The sequence below is a fragment of the Pisolithus orientalis genome, assembly GCF_024613125.1.
Source record: "Pisolithus orientalis strain OTSU chromosome Unknown F5J12scaffold_1, whole genome shotgun sequence".
Taxonomy (NCBI): domain Eukaryota; kingdom Fungi; phylum Basidiomycota; class Agaricomycetes; order Boletales; family Pisolithaceae; genus Pisolithus; species Pisolithus orientalis.
This window is the reverse complement of record NW_026260782.1, coordinates 1,264,490-1,283,314: the sequence shown is the minus strand read 5'-3', so window position 1 is coordinate 1,283,314 and position 18,825 is coordinate 1,264,490. Positions and strand designations below refer to the sequence as shown.

General features: G+C 45.8%; 7 protein-coding genes across 7 annotated transcripts; all 7 read right to left on the bottom strand.

The window, feature by feature from the left end:
• Positions 1-754: 754 nt before the first annotated feature.
• F5J12DRAFT_778796 (uncharacterized protein) lies at positions 755-1,870 on the bottom strand (the record flags this gene model as incomplete). Its single annotated transcript, XM_051742335.1, has 4 exons — positions 755-1,026; positions 1,074-1,287; positions 1,351-1,591; positions 1,740-1,870. 4 exons carry the CDS (start codon positions 1,868-1,870, stop codon positions 755-757), a joined length of 858 nt encoding a protein of 285 aa, XP_051605777.1.
• Positions 1,871-2,799: 929 nt separating this feature from the next.
• On the bottom strand, positions 2,800-3,235 carry F5J12DRAFT_778795 (uncharacterized protein; the record flags this gene model as incomplete). The annotated part of the gene is made up of 2 exons (XM_051742334.1): positions 2,800-3,083; positions 3,133-3,235. The coding sequence occupies 2 exons, from the start codon at positions 3,233-3,235 to the stop codon at positions 2,800-2,802; spliced, it is 387 nt and encodes a 128-aa protein (XP_051605776.1).
• Positions 3,236-4,470: 1,235 nt separating this feature from the next.
• F5J12DRAFT_902149 (uncharacterized protein) lies at positions 4,471-7,180 on the bottom strand (the record flags this gene model as incomplete). The annotated part of the gene is made up of 8 exons (XM_051748258.1): positions 4,471-4,489; positions 4,517-4,604; positions 4,626-5,057; positions 5,094-5,294; positions 5,355-6,134; positions 6,306-6,636; positions 6,689-6,979; positions 7,028-7,180. The coding sequence occupies 8 exons, from the start codon at positions 7,178-7,180 to the stop codon at positions 4,471-4,473; spliced, it is 2,295 nt and encodes a 764-aa protein (XP_051605775.1).
• Positions 7,181-7,843: 663 nt separating this feature from the next.
• F5J12DRAFT_778792 (uncharacterized protein) lies at positions 7,844-8,179 on the bottom strand (the record flags this gene model as incomplete). Its single annotated transcript, XM_051742333.1, has 1 exon — positions 7,844-8,179. The coding sequence occupies one exon, from the start codon at positions 8,177-8,179 to the stop codon at positions 7,844-7,846; it is 336 nt and encodes a 111-aa protein (XP_051605774.1).
• A 4,202-nt stretch (positions 8,180-12,381) lies between these two features.
• On the bottom strand, positions 12,382-14,095 carry F5J12DRAFT_933530 (uncharacterized protein; the record flags this gene model as incomplete). Its single annotated transcript, XM_051749574.1, has 8 exons — positions 12,382-12,661; positions 12,711-12,757; positions 12,836-12,976; positions 13,030-13,170; positions 13,227-13,355; positions 13,715-13,723; positions 13,770-13,832; positions 13,883-14,095. The coding sequence occupies 8 exons, from the start codon at positions 14,093-14,095 to the stop codon at positions 12,382-12,384; spliced, it is 1,023 nt and encodes a 340-aa protein (XP_051605773.1).
• A 625-nt stretch (positions 14,096-14,720) lies between these two features.
• F5J12DRAFT_689045 (uncharacterized protein) lies at positions 14,721-14,906 on the bottom strand (the record flags this gene model as incomplete). Its single annotated transcript, XM_051740359.1, has 1 exon — positions 14,721-14,906. A coding segment is annotated over one exon (186 nt), but the record flags the coding sequence as incomplete, so codon positions are not given.
• A 681-nt stretch (positions 14,907-15,587) lies between these two features.
• On the bottom strand, positions 15,588-18,404 carry F5J12DRAFT_902148 (uncharacterized protein; the record flags this gene model as incomplete). Its single annotated transcript, XM_051748257.1, has 11 exons — positions 15,588-15,755; positions 15,882-16,292; positions 16,357-16,560; positions 16,614-16,974; positions 17,032-17,345; positions 17,383-17,515; positions 17,540-17,725; positions 17,756-17,814; positions 17,870-18,103; positions 18,152-18,201; positions 18,299-18,404. 11 exons carry the CDS (start codon positions 18,402-18,404, stop codon positions 15,588-15,590), a joined length of 2,226 nt encoding a protein of 741 aa, XP_051605771.1.
• Positions 18,405-18,825: the final 421 nt, after the last annotated feature.

Below are 18,825 nucleotides of genomic sequence, written 5' to 3'. Positions count from 1 at the left end.
GTTCCTTCTCCCATGCTGACTGGGGACAGTCAGCATTCAAAGTCCCCTGCAGGGGTGACCAGCATACCACTTGATCCACCTGATATCAGACATAGTTTGTTTCCTTTTATCTGTTTTACCCTGGGTTTCGTCCAGAGACCTCTATTCCACCCCAGGTTTCGTCTGGTGATTCTACTGATAGCTAGTCCCCGCTCAAAAAACATAAAAACCACTTACAAAAAGTCCAAAACTGTCCAGAAAAATAACAAAACACCGAATAAGTATATAGCCAAAACAACGTCTCTCCTATCTCTCTTACTAGTCTCACTGATACCGTCTTTGGCCGCTCTATACCACATATACTTGCAACCACCCCATGCATTTCCTCTTTGATCGCACAGTCAGCATGTGCCCCTTGATTTATTTTTCTTTCAATTCTCCTTCCATCTCCTTACAATTGATACACAAAGACCATCCCAGCTACCCAATAAACAGTCCCTTCACTTCCTCTTCAAGAATCCGTCACATCCTACCATCAAGATTGTTTCACGAGGACATACTGCTGAGAGAAGTCAAAAGTCACACAAAGAAGACAAGTCAGGTGGTACCCCACGCACCATATCTCACCATGGCCACACTTCCCCGCAGCTCATCTTCAAGCATGTCCAGTCGTTCACAACTTCACACAGAAGCAAGCAAAGTGGTATATTTAGCACAGTATGCGCTGACATGCAGATGGGATGGTACAATAAATCTGAACTAACTATAAATGTTCTTATTCCACCCCAATCTTCTCCAGAGCTTTGGCAAGTTGATTGACATGCACCTGCAGGCAAAGGTATGCAGCCTGCGACTCCGCAGCCTCCACACAAAGCAGCCTCAGTGACTGCGACAGGTCGGCCATGACCTTGGCATCGAGCTGGCTATGCACTGGCACTTTCCCCTTCGCATGCATGTGGCTTTCAACCACCTCGACTTCATCGTCATCGTCGTCATCATCTATGACTCTCTTGGACAAGCTTGTCTTCGCAGTCTTTGAGGCCCGCACTGCTAGCCATTGACTTCGCACCTCCTGAGGTGGGGTCGTTACTTACCGACCGATGTGCCTGCCTGTGCCTTCTTTCCCGTGGCCTTCATCGACTTCTCGCACCCCTGCTTCATTTGTGCACAGCCATTGCATGTCCGCCCAACAGGTCCAATGCAGGCTGTCTTCTTCACCATGCACTGTGCGCACAGGACCTTGTGGAGGATCAAGCTGGGAGGAACAACGATCTTGGGCTCGTCCTTGTCTTTGCTCTCTGTGACAGTCTGCCACGATCGCTTTGGACTCCAGTGTCAATCATTACCACAACCTTCCATCTGTGCACTTACCTTCTGCACCAGACGGGACACCACCTCTACATGCAACATCTTCTCTGTTGCCACAGGCACTGTGATGCTTGCACCCGGCCCTCCAGTCTCCTGTGCGTTCTCATCCCCCATCTGGATGTCCTGCTCAGCCCTTGCACACACTTCGGCCTCCTCTGCCATCCACTGCTCGTAGACATTGTCCGCTTCAGCCAGTATAGGCACTTCTGCTGCATCCACCCTTACCGTGACGCTGAGCTCCTTCCTGTGCTTGACCAACAGCATAAGCGTAGCTTAGAAACAAATGCGATCAGCCTCTGCGCTACTGTACTGCTGACACACATTCATCTCACCATCTTCTCCTCCCAGCATCACAGCCACATTGTCTTCTCCTCTTGCATTCCTTCGCAAACCTTGGGGAAACACCTTGCTTCAGCCACGAGGATAGCCAATGTGGCTGTGATTTGCTGTCACAGGTCAGCCTTCTCCGCTTCGACTGGGTCAGGGGTGGCTGTGCATACGAGTTGGGAGAGACAAGGGGCATGGTTAGCTGACATGGTTAGAGCAATGGGGGGATTGATGATAAAGGGGGAAAGAATCAAATCGATGCGAAGGTTTGAGCCATGCACTAACAATTATATACTTAGCGGCCATGAGACACTTATGTCATCGGTCTGGACGCCTATATGCAGCATTCAATGGTGTTCTCACATCCCTCAGCTCTATGCTTCCTTCGCTTCTATGTGGAACTCGCCGGTGTTCTTGAACCCTCGGTACCACACTGTTGCCATCACCACACGGCAAGCTATTTATGTCCTCCATGCCACATGGCTGACCAGGGACAGTCAGCATCTAAGTCCCCCACAGGTGTGAGGAATCCGCATTCCCTGGACGTGTAAGCCCCTATCATTAACTGTTCCATGACTACTGTTACGTCTGCTCCCCTCTCGCATTCACCATCATTCACGTGCTACCTTCCCATGCCCTCGCTCCCTCTCATGCAATGCTATACCCGCAGCTGCTGTGCTCTGGTTGTTGTTTTTCCTTGGACTCTTTCTCTTATCACGGTCTCTATTCCTTTAGTGCTTGTAGTATACCCTCGGCCTCTGTTTTGGCCTGTCTTCTGTGTACGTGCTGTTGCATGGCTTTCCCTTACTGTACCCTGTCTTACTTAGGTTCTGGGTTTGTCTGGACTATAAAGCCCTGTACTTAGGTACAGAATGATACCTTTTGGCACTCAGAAGGTCACCACAAGTTTCCTTTACACTTTGTCTATACTGCATGTCTCGCATTCCGCCACACACAAACTACGTATACTGCTCACACCACTCGCATCGCCAGTACTATTCCACGGACCATGCCACACACATCACAAACCACTACCGCTACAAAGCACCAGGTCTCACCTTCTAGTCTCAACAGTCCAGAATCCCTTGGGACAAGCAATTCATTCCCTTCATTTTTTTATTGTTGTTATCTAAGCCATCTAGCTCGTATTATACAGCTACTTGGACTTTTCCTACATTGCCACTTCTCATCACGATATTGTTCAGTGTTATCAACAATGCCCAGCTCGACCTCAATGACCCAGTAGTGTTGCAACTTGGGAACTCTGTCAATGTCCTGGACCAGCTTCATCATGTTGACTTCGTGCAGGGCTGTCCTCTGCTCTGACTCCTCCACCCAATAATCCTTGATGATGTAGTATTCCCCATTGTAGCATGCAAGGTAACAAACAGTACCCCTTCCTAGAAAGCCTGTGCTCAAGAATAATACATCAAGCACCTCATAGAAGGTCTTGTTTACTTGGATCCTCCCAATTTCTGGGATGTGTTTGGGTGATGTGGGAGTCGGGAGTGAGTTTGCACTGGGGAGGAAGGATGCCTGACTCCAAGTGAGGAGAAGGCATTGCAGGAGAGGGGAAAGGGGAGAGAGGTATTGCAAGTGCTGTGCATTTGTGGCTGTGTGCAGGATGGGGGGATATCTCTATGGTCAAATTGAAGCCAAGGGTTGAGTGGGAGCCAAACACAATGGCACATACAATGTATATGAAGACTTCTGTGTCAGTGTGGATATTGATAGAGGGTGAGATTGCACCACCAGAGTGGTTGTAAAAGTGAAGTCAAAGAAGTTCACTATCAGTAATTGATAATCCAAGGACATAGTGCCTCCAGGGCTGGTCGACAAGGGTTAGATATGCCTTAGTGTCCATTGTCTTCCCAAGGTGGGATGCTGGCTTGAAAGACTCCTTTGAGTACTTGGCAATGACTTTGGGACTTAACCACATAATCTCGTCGAGGGATACTGGGGTGTTATTGACAAGGATGAGGTTGGGCTTTCAGGAATAACCTGTAGAACCTTGCAAGCTGGTTCTTCTCCAGTCCACCATCCATTGACACTGGGGTTTGCTGGATAGACTGGGCATCATGGATTTGGCAGTGGTTCTGATAGCATTGAGAAAAAGAGCAACTTGCTTTTCAAAGCAGAGCTTTTCCAATTCTACCAGCAGCTCTGAAGCAAGTGGCCCAGGTTGCTTGGGAGGTGAATCAGAGCCTGGGGGTGGATGAAGCTCCCAGTTCCAGTGCTTTCTATTGTCATCATATAGGCTGACCAGGCTGTCCTCTGACAAGCCACCCTGGTTGAAGGAGGCAGAATAGCTATGGACACACACAGGAATTGTTTTCAGAGGGACAATCAGGGACCTGGGAGCTATGGAGGTAAATGTATCTCTGAAGGACTTGAGGATAATATTTGTAACATAACCAAGGCTCTGAGGAGAGCTAACTTGTATCCGTGGTTCACAGATGATGGTGCCCTCAAGTTCTGAAGCAGTGAACTTGTCCATAACATAAACCATGCAGCTGTGTTTGGGTGGGGGGAGAGAACTGATCAGCTTGTAGGTATCTATTGTTCAACATCTGTTTTTGTTTGAGTCTTTGGACATTTCTGAGGGTTGTTGACAAGTAGGGTCACACATTTGAAAATGGTGCCACCACTCAAAATACTGATGCATTTCAACATTAACATGTATGTTGACTAGATGGGAGGAGAGTCTGAACAACTTAGGGCAAAGTACATATTTTTGTTGAAGTATTTGTTGAGATAGAATTCAGTAGAATGCTCAAAGGAGTTGTATGCCATCAATCAATTATCTGCAGTTTGCCTGAAGTGAGGTATGAGATGTGCAAACACCTGGACCTGACTGAGTGGGATGACATTGCCAAGACATTGGCCATTCACTCTCTTTGTGCACCTAAGGATATGTAGGTGTGTCGCATCTTCAGCTGCTATGTCAAAACATTGCATGTAGACCAAACAATGGTCTGTCCATGACCATCTTACCCCCCTCTTGCCAAAAGGGCGCATCAGGAGATGGAGCTGGCCAACAACATGACCTAAGATACTCTTGTGAGTGACATGGAAAAGTAGTGTGGACCATGAACCTTTCAGGCCGCTCTCTGGCCATTTGAAACAGGGGTCCACATTGATGATAGCTGCATCATAGCAGCCAAGGGTCCAGGTCTCACAAGGTGGAGAACAGAAGAGAGTCTGGGCAGGGAGGATGTCCATGATATCATGTATCACTGTGTTCTGCAGCCACATCTTGTACCAAACCTGCAGATCAGTAAAAGGCAGGGTTGAAGAGCTTGATCCCTGACATTGCCTGCTTATAGTGTGCACAGAGCTTGGTCCATACACCTTCTCACAATTTAGAAAATCGACAAGGGTGGCTCAGAGGTCAAGTAGTCCAAACTTCTCAGCAGCACCATCAACACTAATGCATTGCAAGGATGGGTCATAGGAAAGGTTGATCGCCATACCATCTGCAATAAAACTATGCAAGGGGAAGGGAATGGAGTCTGGATCCTGGGTCCTGAGGCATGCAGAGATGGTGAAGTAATCGGTGATGGGCTGTGTGGGACCTGGCATCTTGGAAACTAGATTCACCTCCTCGTAATCACTGATCTCTCTGTTGCCATCATCAGAACTCCCATCCTCAACCTCCAAGGACTTTTCTTCCACATGACCATGGGAGTGAATCTTTGATTCATATAATGATGTTGTGAGTTCAAACATCCTACATTTTTCAGCGCAATTGAGGTACTGGCAAATTTGAGGATCATAGTTATTGTTATTGCTAGCTGATGCAGGTGTCTTGATCTCCGATACATGGGCATGTTCAGTTACATCGGCAGTCCATTGGATGGTGACCCCAACATGCTTCACACTTGGTATGATGCTCTGCATGAGTTCTAACTTGGGGATGTGCCAATTGTTGATGGGCTTGTTTCCCTTACTGCATTGTGCACCATGATTGAGTATTGACTGCTTGTGCATGTGAAACTCATCCAGTACAGAAGATATTATATGAAGATTGTCATCATCAATGTGGTAAGCTTGGACTTGGTATCGGAAGTCCATGAGCACATGAATAGCAGTAATAATTTTGGGAGGGGCTGCTCCAGTGATGACACCAAAGATGTAATGTTGGACATCACAGTGCATGCATCCAGTCACCTGCTTCAGCTTAGCAACACCACCTTTAAAGTGATGGAACCCCACAGTAGGCTGTAAAACTGAGAAGCAGAAGTCTATTTTGGCTTCACCAACCACATTTATGCACCACTTCATGTTGTGGTCCCAAAATTCCTTGTGCAGGTGGTGAAGGGGCTCTGGAGTTATAAAAGTGCTTGGACAAGAAAGTGGAATGTCCCTCCAAAATGGGTCACTAACTCCACTGAGGCAAAAGTGCTGTGCTTCGTGAAAGAAGACTTGGATGTTTGTAGGGTGGACCTTCAATTTCCCTGCTGTGAGCTGAGCCAAAGTGGTGGTTGTGGTTTGTGGCTCATGTCAGAATGGGTCTCCAAACTGTTTGTACATTGCCATGGTGATTGGGGAAGTCTTTGTCTTTCCCCCAACAGCTGTGAGCATGGCAGCCTTGGGAGCGTCAGTGATATAACCTGTGATTGGCATGAAACAGTACTGCATGTGCCCCAGAGAATCCAGTAACATAATGCCAAGTTTGGCAGCTTGCTTGATGGGTTCAAGTATGATATCCAGGCATTCATGAATGAGCCTATCTTCAAGGAGGCCATGCATATGCTTGTTCTTGTGCATGAACTTGGGGACAGGGAGGAGAGTGGCAAGCATAAATGAGTTGGATGATAATTTTAGGCATGTGGACATCTTGATATTTGCTAGGCTGACAAGAAGTGGATGAGCAACTCTGCCACCACATAAAGTAGTAATATTCATCTTGTCTGAAGAAAGTATCATGCCAAGAAGAGTCACTCCACTTGGAAGCTGTGACTGGGGTACATCAATTGAATAAAAGGATCTATAACTTGCAGTGGAAACATACCTGCATATGCCAAGCATCATCAGTGGTCATCCACTCTGTATACACCCTACAAAGCTTCTTGGGCATTTTGTATACACACCTTGGAATGAAATTGAGCTGGTCAGAGAACAAAGGGTGGTTGAGGAGCCATGCAATGCATTCCAGGGGATCATGCCAGTACAAGTGCACAGGGTGTTTGGTTGGCTGTGAAGGAGTAATCTCCATTGAGTGCCAGCATGGCCCACCAGGGAGTAACTCAGCCAGCCCATGAAGTGCTCTGGCTGTACAAAAGGAAATATTTAGTAGCTGTATCTGGCACATGTCAATAATGATCTTTGGAGAGAATAGGGACAGGCTTACAATTGACAGTGACAAGAAAGAGTCTATAGCTCTCATGCTCAGGCCTGAATGAAGTAACCATGATGCCAGCTCCCATTCATTGTGGGAGTTGAAGGGGTAGTACAGATTTGATGCCCATAGGTTGCTGAACTGGTTGCCATTAAATTTGTCCATAAATGTGCTGGGTGAGACTTGCAGCTGTTGTGAAAGTGCAAGTACATTGACCACCACCACATTCAAATTGTTGACAAGCACTCATGAGTAGAACAGTAAGAAACAAGACAAAGTAGACAGCTGGTGCTCTTAGTGAGGAACAAGTCTTCTTGCCACAGGGGCATACTCTTTGTGAGGAGAGCTTGCAGAGAAAGACAAACTGCAGTGATATTCTAATATAATGGCAGAGGCTCCACTTGTCACCTTTGGATCATCCCTGCATACTCATAGTACTACATACTTAGACAATGTCCTCCACAGATTAGTAGGCTGGAGCAGACAATATAAACATGCACATGGATGAAGAACAATTGTAGTACTTTGAAGAGGACAAGACATTCATGCTGGAACTATTTGAGGGCCAGCAACAGCAAATGAGAATGCCTTTGCTGGTGCTCAGCCCTAGTAATGCATTAGCATTATATATCAAGAATCAAGATGAGATTAAGCACCAACCAACATTGGTTTATTGATCTCTGCACTTTACATGCTTCAGAAGCAGGTAGCCCAATGATAATATTGTTTTGAAGTAACAAGAGTGTGTTTGCTGCACAAGCAATCTGTAAGTGGCTGTTTCATATTATATGTGTGAGTAGTGTTGTCAAGCAAAACTTTGAGTGACCCTCACTCATCTACTGTCACAGGAAGACAGTTAATGATACTCTCCATCCTAACTTGCAACACCATCTGATCTTGACTATCAAGTGTTGGCAAGCCTGCCTCATAGGGTGAGGCCTGTCCTTGAGCCAGAATATGCCAGTGGACATTCATGGGCTGCTTGAGTGCACAAACTGCTGACAAATTCTCTGTGAGTAAGGTCATGTATGTGATGGGTTGTGTTGCTATCTCCTCCATGTTGATGCCACTGTGTGGAAGAGTTTCACTTGTCAGACAAATTTGAGATGCACTGGCCCTATGGGTGATGTAAGGTCTCTGGCAGTTCATTGGGATTTGAGGCATTGTGACTCATGAGTATGTTTGTGGTGACTGAGATGAGCACTGAGAAATCAGACAGACTTCACCCAAATGCATGCCTCTGCTTAGTCAGTGGCCAGCAGTGGCCGACCCCTCCGTTTGCAGTGGCTGTGAGCACAGCCACTTGCTCATTTCTCGGAACTTTAAAACTGACACTTCTGCAACTTGAAGTTATCAATTTTCCGAGATGAACCATACTACTAGAGAATAGTGCCATCAAAGGCAGCAGGCACCTTGTTTATGAACATCCCAGTGGTGGTAGCCATAGATACAAGTCACACATGTGGTCCTATTCCCCCTGCAAATTACACTTGTTGAATCCATCAACTAGTGGTACTGTGACTCTGAGTCAGACTTCAAGTTCCCTGCTCAGGCTTCTCAAAGCTACACTGCTGACACTCAGCATTTTTTCATGTTTGATAATCAGTGCCTCAACCTTCCATCAATGTTAGGAATTGGGCACAAAGGTTTTCAAGATGTGTTTATTGAGTCACCTATCCCCCCCACATTTCTGGCTGACTGAATGGGGCACAATGGTGCCACTGGAGTATGGAAAGTGCTCTTGAACCATGAGGCAAGGCAACCAATTGCTAATCATATGGTTTTACTGATAGACTTCTCTGCTGTCACTGACCCCTCAAGGGATTCAGACTAGTCTTCTCAATGGACTCTCAGGCTGCCATCAGCATGGGCTGTGCAAATCAGCATGATCAATCATCCAATGAATGTGGTAGATTATATTAGAGGTGCATGTAGTCATTCAGGTGCATCACAGGCTCACAAATGTTGTTGATGATGGATTTAGAGGCTACCATTATTGCATTTGTGAATTCCATACATCTGGGCTTCAACTATATCATTGTAACTTTGTGTTCACTGGCATGGGCAAACTGAGCAGATGAACCACTGGCAAGGCAAATGATGTAGTACTACTAGTACTACATGAGCATACTGGAGGAACTAGATTCTGAGTCCACTGGCATTGTTGAAGCATCGGTCAGTCTGTCCCCTCAAAGTGAGTCCTGTCACTTTAGCTCACAGCCTAAGGTCAGATTGCGAAGGCCCCATCATCCTCATGGCCTGGAAGACTTGTGAGACTTTGTCTCCTCTCATTGCCCAGACTGCCACTGCTCAGGCTGAGTCGAGCACCTGTGAGTCCACTCCTGTTTCTCTCTCTGCCAGTGCATCTGCCAGGCTGTCAACCCATTCCCACTGGCACACATCATCTCCAGCCTGTTTTGGAAGTCAGCAAGCTTGTGGCATCAGGTGACATCAATACAATTGACAACTTCCAATGGCACTGAATGCCGAGTGATCACAATGTTTTCTTACAGTATCAATTGAATGTTCTTGACTGGCATAACATCATAGCAGAATATACTAATACTATTACAGTGGTAAGTTGGGAAAGACAGTGGTGCTTGGGTTCTCATATACTACTAGATGGCTATTAGGTACTGAGGCACTAAAGAGAATGGTAATAACATACCATGTTGCTCTCCTTGCCAATGAACAACACACTCTGCAAGAGTCCAGAAATTGTTTGAGCATCTGGTGAAACAGGCTGTGTTAAAAATAATGATCTGATGATCCAGCACACCATCTCGCTTCAGTATCTCCAATATGGAGTCACCACTCTGATACCCCATTCACCAAAGTATAAGAACACGAAGCCTGAGCAGCTTATCAACAAGCAGGCCAACCATACTGGTGTGAACATTTGTTTGGTTGACATGAAATGAGAGATGGGTGAGTTGCTTTAGATCTTCAAGACCAAGGACCTGGAGGATTCCACATGCAGAGAGCCATGAGTTCATCAAGTGAAGGTGGCCCACATGACATAACAACTTGATATCTGAAAGTTGTATGTCAGAGTGGTAGAAGACTGGGCCAAGGTCTATGGCCAGTACCTCAAGGTGATCAAGAATGTCAAGTGGTCCTAGAAGAGGATTTTCACTTTTGGGTACATTGACCATAACCTGCAGTGTAAGCTCTTCAATTTGGCTGCACAACTGAAGGATTTTTGCTCCTTGATCAGGAAGAACTGAGGGGTGGAGATGTAAGCCCTTCACTACTGTTCTCACAAAGTCCAGCCACTCTTGGATGGAGCATATGAATAGGCCAGCAGTCCTCTCATCACAGAGGACAGGTGAGCAGTATAAAGCAGGATGTAACCTGAGCCCAATGCATGTCAAATTAATAAATTCATAAACAGCACCTGAACACTGGCCTGGGTTCAAGTTCAACGTAGCAAGTACTTACCAGCAGTAAACCTGTTTTGCCATGAGCAAATACTGGCAGATACCTGAGAATTTACTATCACCAGTGATGAGGAAGATCTCCCATTCAATTTCACAGGGAAATATAGAGAACATCACAGTCATAGACATGACTTGGAGACTGACATCTCTGCAAATGTTACATACTCTTCACTGACATGACTGCAGGGTTTGTACTCATCTGACATACATGCTCCAACCAGGACTCATGACCTCATTGAGACTCCAATGTTGGAGTTGGGTGCCAGAGACCATTATGACAATGCAGAATCAATGTAACTCTCTCTGGGTGATTTTTGTCATGCTGAGAATATCTGTGACCACCCACTAGTATAATCAGAACCCTGGAAACACCTTGGAAAAGAAAATAGGATTGATTTGAAGAGGGAGTGACTTACTATTCATGAACATACATAGAAAGATCGGGAGTGTAAACAAATGCAGTTGTGTTGAAATGGAATATGCACAATGTAGGTAAACTTCAAAGCATGCCAATGGTGGTTCTGGCTGGTGAGAACAGGATATTAGTACTCAGGCTCTAGATTACTACTACAGTACCAGATCAACACATCATAACTCACCACTCCCTGCATCCCAAACTGCCTTCCCACTGATGCCAGTAGGCATGTTCAAAAGATACAGTGCACAAAGCCAGATATTAGGACAGGACTGTCACCACCAGCAGGCATCTTGTTTACTGCCATGCTGAAGCCCTCACTACTTGATTGAACAGTAGCATATGAGCAACTACATTAGAGCATGCACTGCATGGTTACCTGGGAGTATGCAGGAGAAGCGTACTGGCTGACTTGGTCCCAGAAAACTGCACCTGAAACTGTTATCAGAAAAGTGGTGGGGTGGATAATGGAGAAACAATATACTTTTCACATCAATCATTGTTTCCCCTGAGACCAGACTCTCATACAGAGTCCACTTTCTCCTCCCCAGAAGCAGAATGCACAGGATTGGTAGTAGTTGGGGTATGTTTCACAGTTCTTTTGGGTCTGCCACCATTTTGGACAGTTCTGTTCAAGATGGTTGGTACTTTCACAGGAGAAGCACTTGCCTTCTGTACAGAGATGCTTCTTGTGCTCCTTGTCAGTGGTCAGTTCTTTTCAATGCAGATGGTCCTGATTCTTCTCAGGTCATTGAGAGTTTGTATTTTCATTTTGTAGTACTGTTGGCATGCTGGCCTCCACAATGCTATCTTGGTCATGTGATTGCTGGAGCCTCATCGATAACACCATATTCAGGTTGCCATGTTGGGAACAAGTGGAGGTGGTGCCACCCATACAAAATTTCAAATGATTGATCTGTATTGTACCCATGAAATTTCACCCTATTTCTATACCAAATCTCAAGCTTCGACTGGTTGGTGGGTGGTATACACAGCCCTTATGGGGCATATGTACTTGCAATTGCGATGACACTATGTTATTGTGTGCTGTGTGGCTGCAAGCTTCAGGCCTTGTGACCCCAGCTAATGAGATATGAAGTCAATATGAAAAATATGTTGACATGGCTGGTAATGTTTATGGGACTTTCCTTTTATGGATTGTGCTATGTTGTGTTGTGTGGTGCAATATGTACACAGCCACCCTGTAGACACAATCAGGATTGCATTGACAGTGACATGAGCCTGACACCTAGAAAATTGTGACCAGACACTTTGACATACAGATTGTGTTTGACAGATATTGATGACAGATGTGCCTGCTCCAAATGTTATATGAGGCTGACACAATTTCCAGAGCTGTCAATTTGGGCTGCCCATCATGCTCCTGATTTCACCCAATCACAGTATGCTCATTCACCCCACACATAAAAAATGCATAGCTTGCATGTATACATAAATCAATGCATAGGTTAACATAGAAATGGTAAAGCATAGATAATGGCCTGTTAATACTAGAAATTCTTGCTCAGCAGATCCTCATTACTGTCCTTGGCATGCAAACCCTCTGAGCAGGCAGGTTGTGGTGATGTGTTGTTGGTCACAGAGGATTGCCTAATGACAGACAACTGGGTTATATGAGATGCCCTGTGATTTCCAGGAGTAGGCAGTGTGCAAGGGGCAGAAGAAACAGTAGCTGGTGATTCTGTGTACATGCTGGGGAGAGGCAGTAGGATGGATCCAACGTTCTTGCCATACAGTTCTTGATCCTGAGTGATGATCAAGTTGAAAAACCTACAAGTATATAAATATCAGTCACCAATAACAAGCTTGAGCTACTTACTCATGCCATTTATTGTTCTTCATGTCCTTTCCAAGCTGGTCAAGATCCTTTGAAAACATGTGGTCGATTATGCTCCAGAAGTTGTAACCTGTTTTGACTCTGCCAGGGGGGGCCTTGTTACTTACTGTCCTGACACATTTTGCAGGTGGTTTGTTCATGGACCCTTTGGCACTTGCTTGTGCAGCCCCTTCACCACCACTCTCCAAGTCACTATCATCGCTCACAGTTCTCCCCACAACATATTGATGGGCCCTCCCATAATAATGCTGCAAGCTTGGTCAGTCAGTAAAGGTTGAGAGAAGAGTCTTGTGTGACATACCAGGAAGGCAAAGTGTAGCTGATACTTGGCCTTCGAACCTGAACCTACACCACCATGTCTGTATTTGCTGAGTACTGTCCATGTAAGTTCTTCCAGCATCATGCATGTCTTCCCTTCCTCCTGGCTGGTACTGTCCAGAAGCTGTGTAGGCAGTCAATAGAAAACATGATGTGTTTTCATCATGATGGAGCACCCACCAGTGTGTGGAACTTGTTTTGAATGGCACTGCACTCCTTTTTGATCGCTGCACAAAGCATGCATTCATTTGCAGGGTTGTTGAATACATTCAGAAATCCTAACAAGTTGGCATGTGATCTGAGTCGTTCCTGTACATACATGTAAGTGGTTTGTAAGAGATGGCATGTACTGGGACATGCCTCATTGTTGACATGAAGGGTCTTGTACTTGGTTTGGCCTGCTTGCACGAGCATATCTTTGCATACAATCAAAATTTGCATCTGGTGTTGCTATTCAGCATGCACTATAATGAAATCAGTAAATGACAAACTGACTGGTCAACATTAAGTTGGAACCTGCTTCAGAGCCCTGCTGTGGCTGTCTCCACAGCATTCTTCATATTTGCTGAGTCAATCTTGATCTCCTCAATCCCATTTAACACCCTGTAGTTGGTCACCTGCTGCCAGATTTACAGGTGAAGGTCACCAGTCTGCAAGGTCTTGCCAACCTGGGCACACTGACAAATATCAGTATGAACATTAATTGTCAAATGCAGCACTTACATTGATGAGCATGCTGAGCTTTAAGAACTGAGATGCCTTGAGTTTGAACTTGGTTGCGACTTTCTGTGCCCACAGCTTCAGTTGACCTCCAGAAGCTCAATTCCCCTGTCAACATTGTCAGACACAGAGGATGTGTGTGTGTGAGCAGGGGTTGTTGGAGCATCCCTGACACCACTGCCATATGAAAACTGGCTTTGGAACTTGTCATCAGATGCCCTTGACATTGGATGCAACACATCAGAACCTGGAAGACCGGGTGATGCATGAGATGCATCAGGAGTCATCACACGTGTCATGTTCAAGACATTGGGAGTTACCTGAGACATGTTGGTTGTGCACAATGCAGTCACCTGCAAAAGGCATGGTGTTCCTTGACATGTGGGTTGAATCTTCTATCTTGACTGATTACATGAAGCTTACCTGTTGTGCTCCAATGCAACCTGAGCTCTGGTGTTGGGAAGCTTTTTCCCAGATCTTCAAAGGTGACATAGTGGCCATATTGATTGTGCTGCTGTGACATGGACTGATCTGTATGAGAACTTGATTGTGAGGGTTAGAAAAAAAAGAAGGGGAATGACTTGTCTTATATGAGGTCCAGGTATTGGGGCTGACCAAACAGTGTCATCTGTTAAAAAAATTGCACTGTCAACAATTTCTGGGAGGTTGATTGACACTCACCATGCAACATTGAGTCACATGTCATGCATGGTCATGAGGAATCTGCATCTCACAGTCAAATGTGTGGATTGACCAGTGAAGATGTATGGACTTACCAGTCTGATGGAACATGTTGAGAAAGTGTGTTGGTACTGCCTGGGATGTGCTTCTGGGAGGTTGTTTTGTAGTGTTGGCTCACAAGGTTTTCAGCATCTTGATTTTCTGCACATCAAACTCAGCAGCTGCACCAATGTGGATTGCCCAATCACAATCCAACTGTTGTACTGGAGTGCAGAACCATTGCACATGAGAGGCATCACACATCTGTGTGGTGTTCAGTATAAGGTCCAAGGGTTCACAGTGCTCAATCCATTTTGCAGTCTTTGTTGTTTTCTCGTGTTCTTTGTAGACCAATACTGTAGATGAACCAGTGCATCTGTGTCCTGCACAATTGTGCTGGACATTGACACAACAGATAACAGCCTGGAATGAAGCATGATCAGAACAAAGTCCATACAAAAAAAAAGCCCACTTACTGTTGCTGGTAACACAACCCAACCCAGTGGCTGAATGCATGGCAGGTGATAGATATCTGCAGAGCCAGTCACTTTGAATGTCTCAAGTAATAGCCAGTTTGCTTGATTGCACTGTTGGGCTGGTGAGTGACAAATCTGAAGAATTTCATGAAGAGATCTGATGAGGGGGAGTTTGTGGCCAGCAGCATGAGGCTCTCATGCGAGGACAAAGTCTCCAAGGTGGCATATTTCACCATTTGTTGCAACAATGGAGTGACAAGTTTGATAAAGACAATGTTTGACCCAAGGCAGTGCATATTGGACCCATAACACCATATTTGTCTTCTCAAGTGGCCATGGACATGTCTTTTCATGCACACATGAACCTGGCATGTGAATGATATCACTAAGTTCATGTATTCCACAGAAGCATGATTGACTCACCAGCTTCAAGGGGATCTCTATCGTCTGTGAGCCCAAAGTAATCTGCAATGACATTGTGGAATGTTGGGATGTCAAGGCTGGTCAGTGACTTGACCCCAGAGCCAGGCACCAGCCACTCATGCTCATTATCACTGTAGGGGAGTTCAGTGAGTCCTCAAGCATGGAATTTACCACTGGACAAAGGATGGCAGACACAATTACATCATGCCATTCCACAGGCAATGTCTTGGGAAGGCACTTGTCTGTTGCTGTGAATACTGTGGTCATGGATCACAGCATTGTAAGATTCAAACCCTTCTGTAGCAAATAGGATCACAGGACTGAAACACTGGATGTGGTCAGGGAGGTGCTGAAGAATGTGAAACTTTGGCTTATTGAACCATCATGGCATCCAGCGGGCCATGCAGTTGAGGAAGTGGTCAATCGTAGCATGCAAGTCGGCCTAAAAGTACATTAGTTGTGCTTGGTCTTAGCAAAAAGTTGATGTACGACATACCAGGTGCCTGTTGATGTTGTCAATGCATGGTTGCCAAACAAGGGGGACCAGAGATGATAGTGCCAGAAATGCTTTGTAGCACTCATGTGGAACAAGGTCATAGAGTACAAAGGGTGCTGCTTGGCATATGGCACAGAAATCACATCCAGCGAGAGACCCAGCATATTGAATGAACGTTTGGGTTGCCAATGGAGGGATGCTGAGTCCTGAGGTATTGAATGATGCCAATTGAACCTGGAACTCTGCTTTTTGATCATCATTCATCCTGGAGATGGCATCATGCCAGAAATACTTCATGAATCTGAGTAAGATGACATGCAGGACTTCCACAGGGGTGTCTTGATGGGGATCAAGGCCTGAAGTTGAGTAAGTGAGTGATGAAACAATGCGACCAATGCAGAGGATTCTTACCTTTGATCCTCCAAACAGGACTCATGAATTCTTCCACTGAACAGCCTTGTGTAATTGTGTTGACAGCCTTGGTAAATCCATCTGTTCCTGCACAAATGCCTTTGACATGCTTGAGGATCTGCTCAATGAACACATCCATGTATGTATCTTTAATGCCTATTTCAGTCTTCATTTTCACATATTGTGTCTTGCCCATGCTGCTGGTGACTTCATGGAACATGCTACAGAGTTTCTCCACCATGTGTTGCCAGGTGCAAGGTGTGTTGGCCTTGAGCATGTTGAGACATCAGTATACCTTAACCTAACAAATTGTATACTTACTGCAAGGAAATGCCTTGCTCGATCAACAAGACCTTGCATTGTCTCCAAGTGGCAGCCCTTGCCTTTCAGCTGTTGTGTGACACCCCCATGAGTGGACCTGTCCAAGTCAGTCATGTGTGATGCAGTTTCAATGGAACAAGTGCCATTGTCTGGTTGCAGTGCCTGTGGGTGTTCACTTGATTCTGCCCCTACCCCTTGCACCCAGCAATTGCAACAAAAAAATTTACCCTGCAGACCAACATGGCATGCAAGTTCACTCTGCATTGGATTGTCACCAAGCATCGCCAGGACAGCAGGGATCACGAGAACCATCTCCCTTGCTTCTATGTCCCAAGCCCAAATGCCATGCATTTGTGCATGTCTGTAGCACAATGCGGTGAAAGCCTGACATGGTTGGAAGGGTTGAAATAAAACTTACTCGAGTTGGGCCACAATACCATCAAGCATTTCTAGGGGGGGAGTGATGTTAGACATAGCGAGGAAATGGATGTTGCTCTCTTTGTGGACCAGAGCATGTGGGAGACCAGCTGCAGTGAAGAGAAACAAGTTGTGTTTGTTCCACTTCTTTGACATATTGCTGGAGGTGTCATCACAATACAGCCATATCATGTAACTGAGGACATGGTGCCCCTTCATGCACATGCACCATATATTCCCAACCACAGGATCAGTCAACGTCCATGGGAGGACACCATGTCCTCTCGTCTCTATCAAACCTAATGCATGCTGAGTCTGAAATGAACAGAGGGGAAGGATGGGCACCATACACACCTATGATATTGCACAGGTTGGGTTGACCATCGATCTGATGCATTTGAAGCAGGTGTGGAAACAAGAGGAGAAGACTGCTTGCTGGCACCTCAATGGTATCATATGTGTGGATAACATATCCACACATGTGACTGCTCATGATGGGGTGAGCTCACCATGTGCAGGCCCAATACTCGAGCTCAAAGGGAAAAGAAGTTAGTAATGCAGAGGGTTTTGTATACCAGTGCTCAGGAATGACCATTGTGCCATCCATCAACTTTGCCAGCTTGAACACATAAAAATCTTGATGGCCTTTGCAAATCATGGGTGTGGCAACAGTGGGATCAATTTCATACAGCCACCTCGTTGCTTGCCATGGCTGGTCAAGTCACCCCCCAGCATCTTCAGGGTAATGGTGGATATGTGGGCAGATGCACAGGTTTGCCATTTCCTGCAAGGGTGCACTGTTATTGGTTAACAAATTGCAAGCTAAGAAATGAACTTACTTGTGCAATGATAGAAGGCAGGTGGTTGACATAATAGATATGGCCAAGTGCACCTTGATAACAGACTGATGGAATCCCATATTGGGTCTGGAGGGAATTGTCAATATCTTTGAGTGTCTTTGTGGAGGGAACATAATCAACTCTGAGGATTGCAAGTCCCCAGAGGATGACCTGAAGTTGTGCATCTGAAAATAATGAATGTGGGAGGTGCCATAGAATATCGAGTATGCATGTCTGTCAATTGAGTGAAATGATGCTCTCATTATATATGAAATGACATACCTGTTTATTGGGCCACAGGAACCATGCGGGATTTGCAGGTGCAGCATCACCTGCATGCTGAGATGAGCATGTCACACCTGGCTGAAGCAGCTCTGTGGAAGGATCAGTGCATTCAATAACCTGTGACAAGTGTATATCGCTTCTTACCTGGACAATATTCTTCACCTTCGACATCAGGGGAGTTGGACACATCTTTATCAGAGGAGATTGCATCATCACCATTGGCCAACCATGCAGCCAAGCTGCTGGCCATCATCATTAGTTGCTCCTCATGTGTGGATGGTAAATAGAGCTGTTTGTGGTCAATGGCATCCCAGTCAAGTTGAAAACTACCATTGTTATTAGAGGGAGTAGCTGCCTGTGGCACACCATGAGGAGGGGATCCTGATTCTGAGAAATCTGCTAAAAGGTTAAGCAGGGGCAAGGTCAGGTCAGGTCAGGGTGGGGAACTTGAAGGGCAAAGATGAGGGGATAGAAGGTGGCCAATGTTCTCTTGATGGAGGGTGGTTTTCTCATGTCATTGAGCAGAACAGACATCTTGCCACTTGTCATCCTTGCAGGCAAGGCATGACCACTTGTACTGGTTGTGACCAATGCCTGTTGCCCAGACTGCTTACATCATTTGTGGAGTCAATGCATTGGCAATGCCAATGCGATGTGGAGGCCAAGGCTTA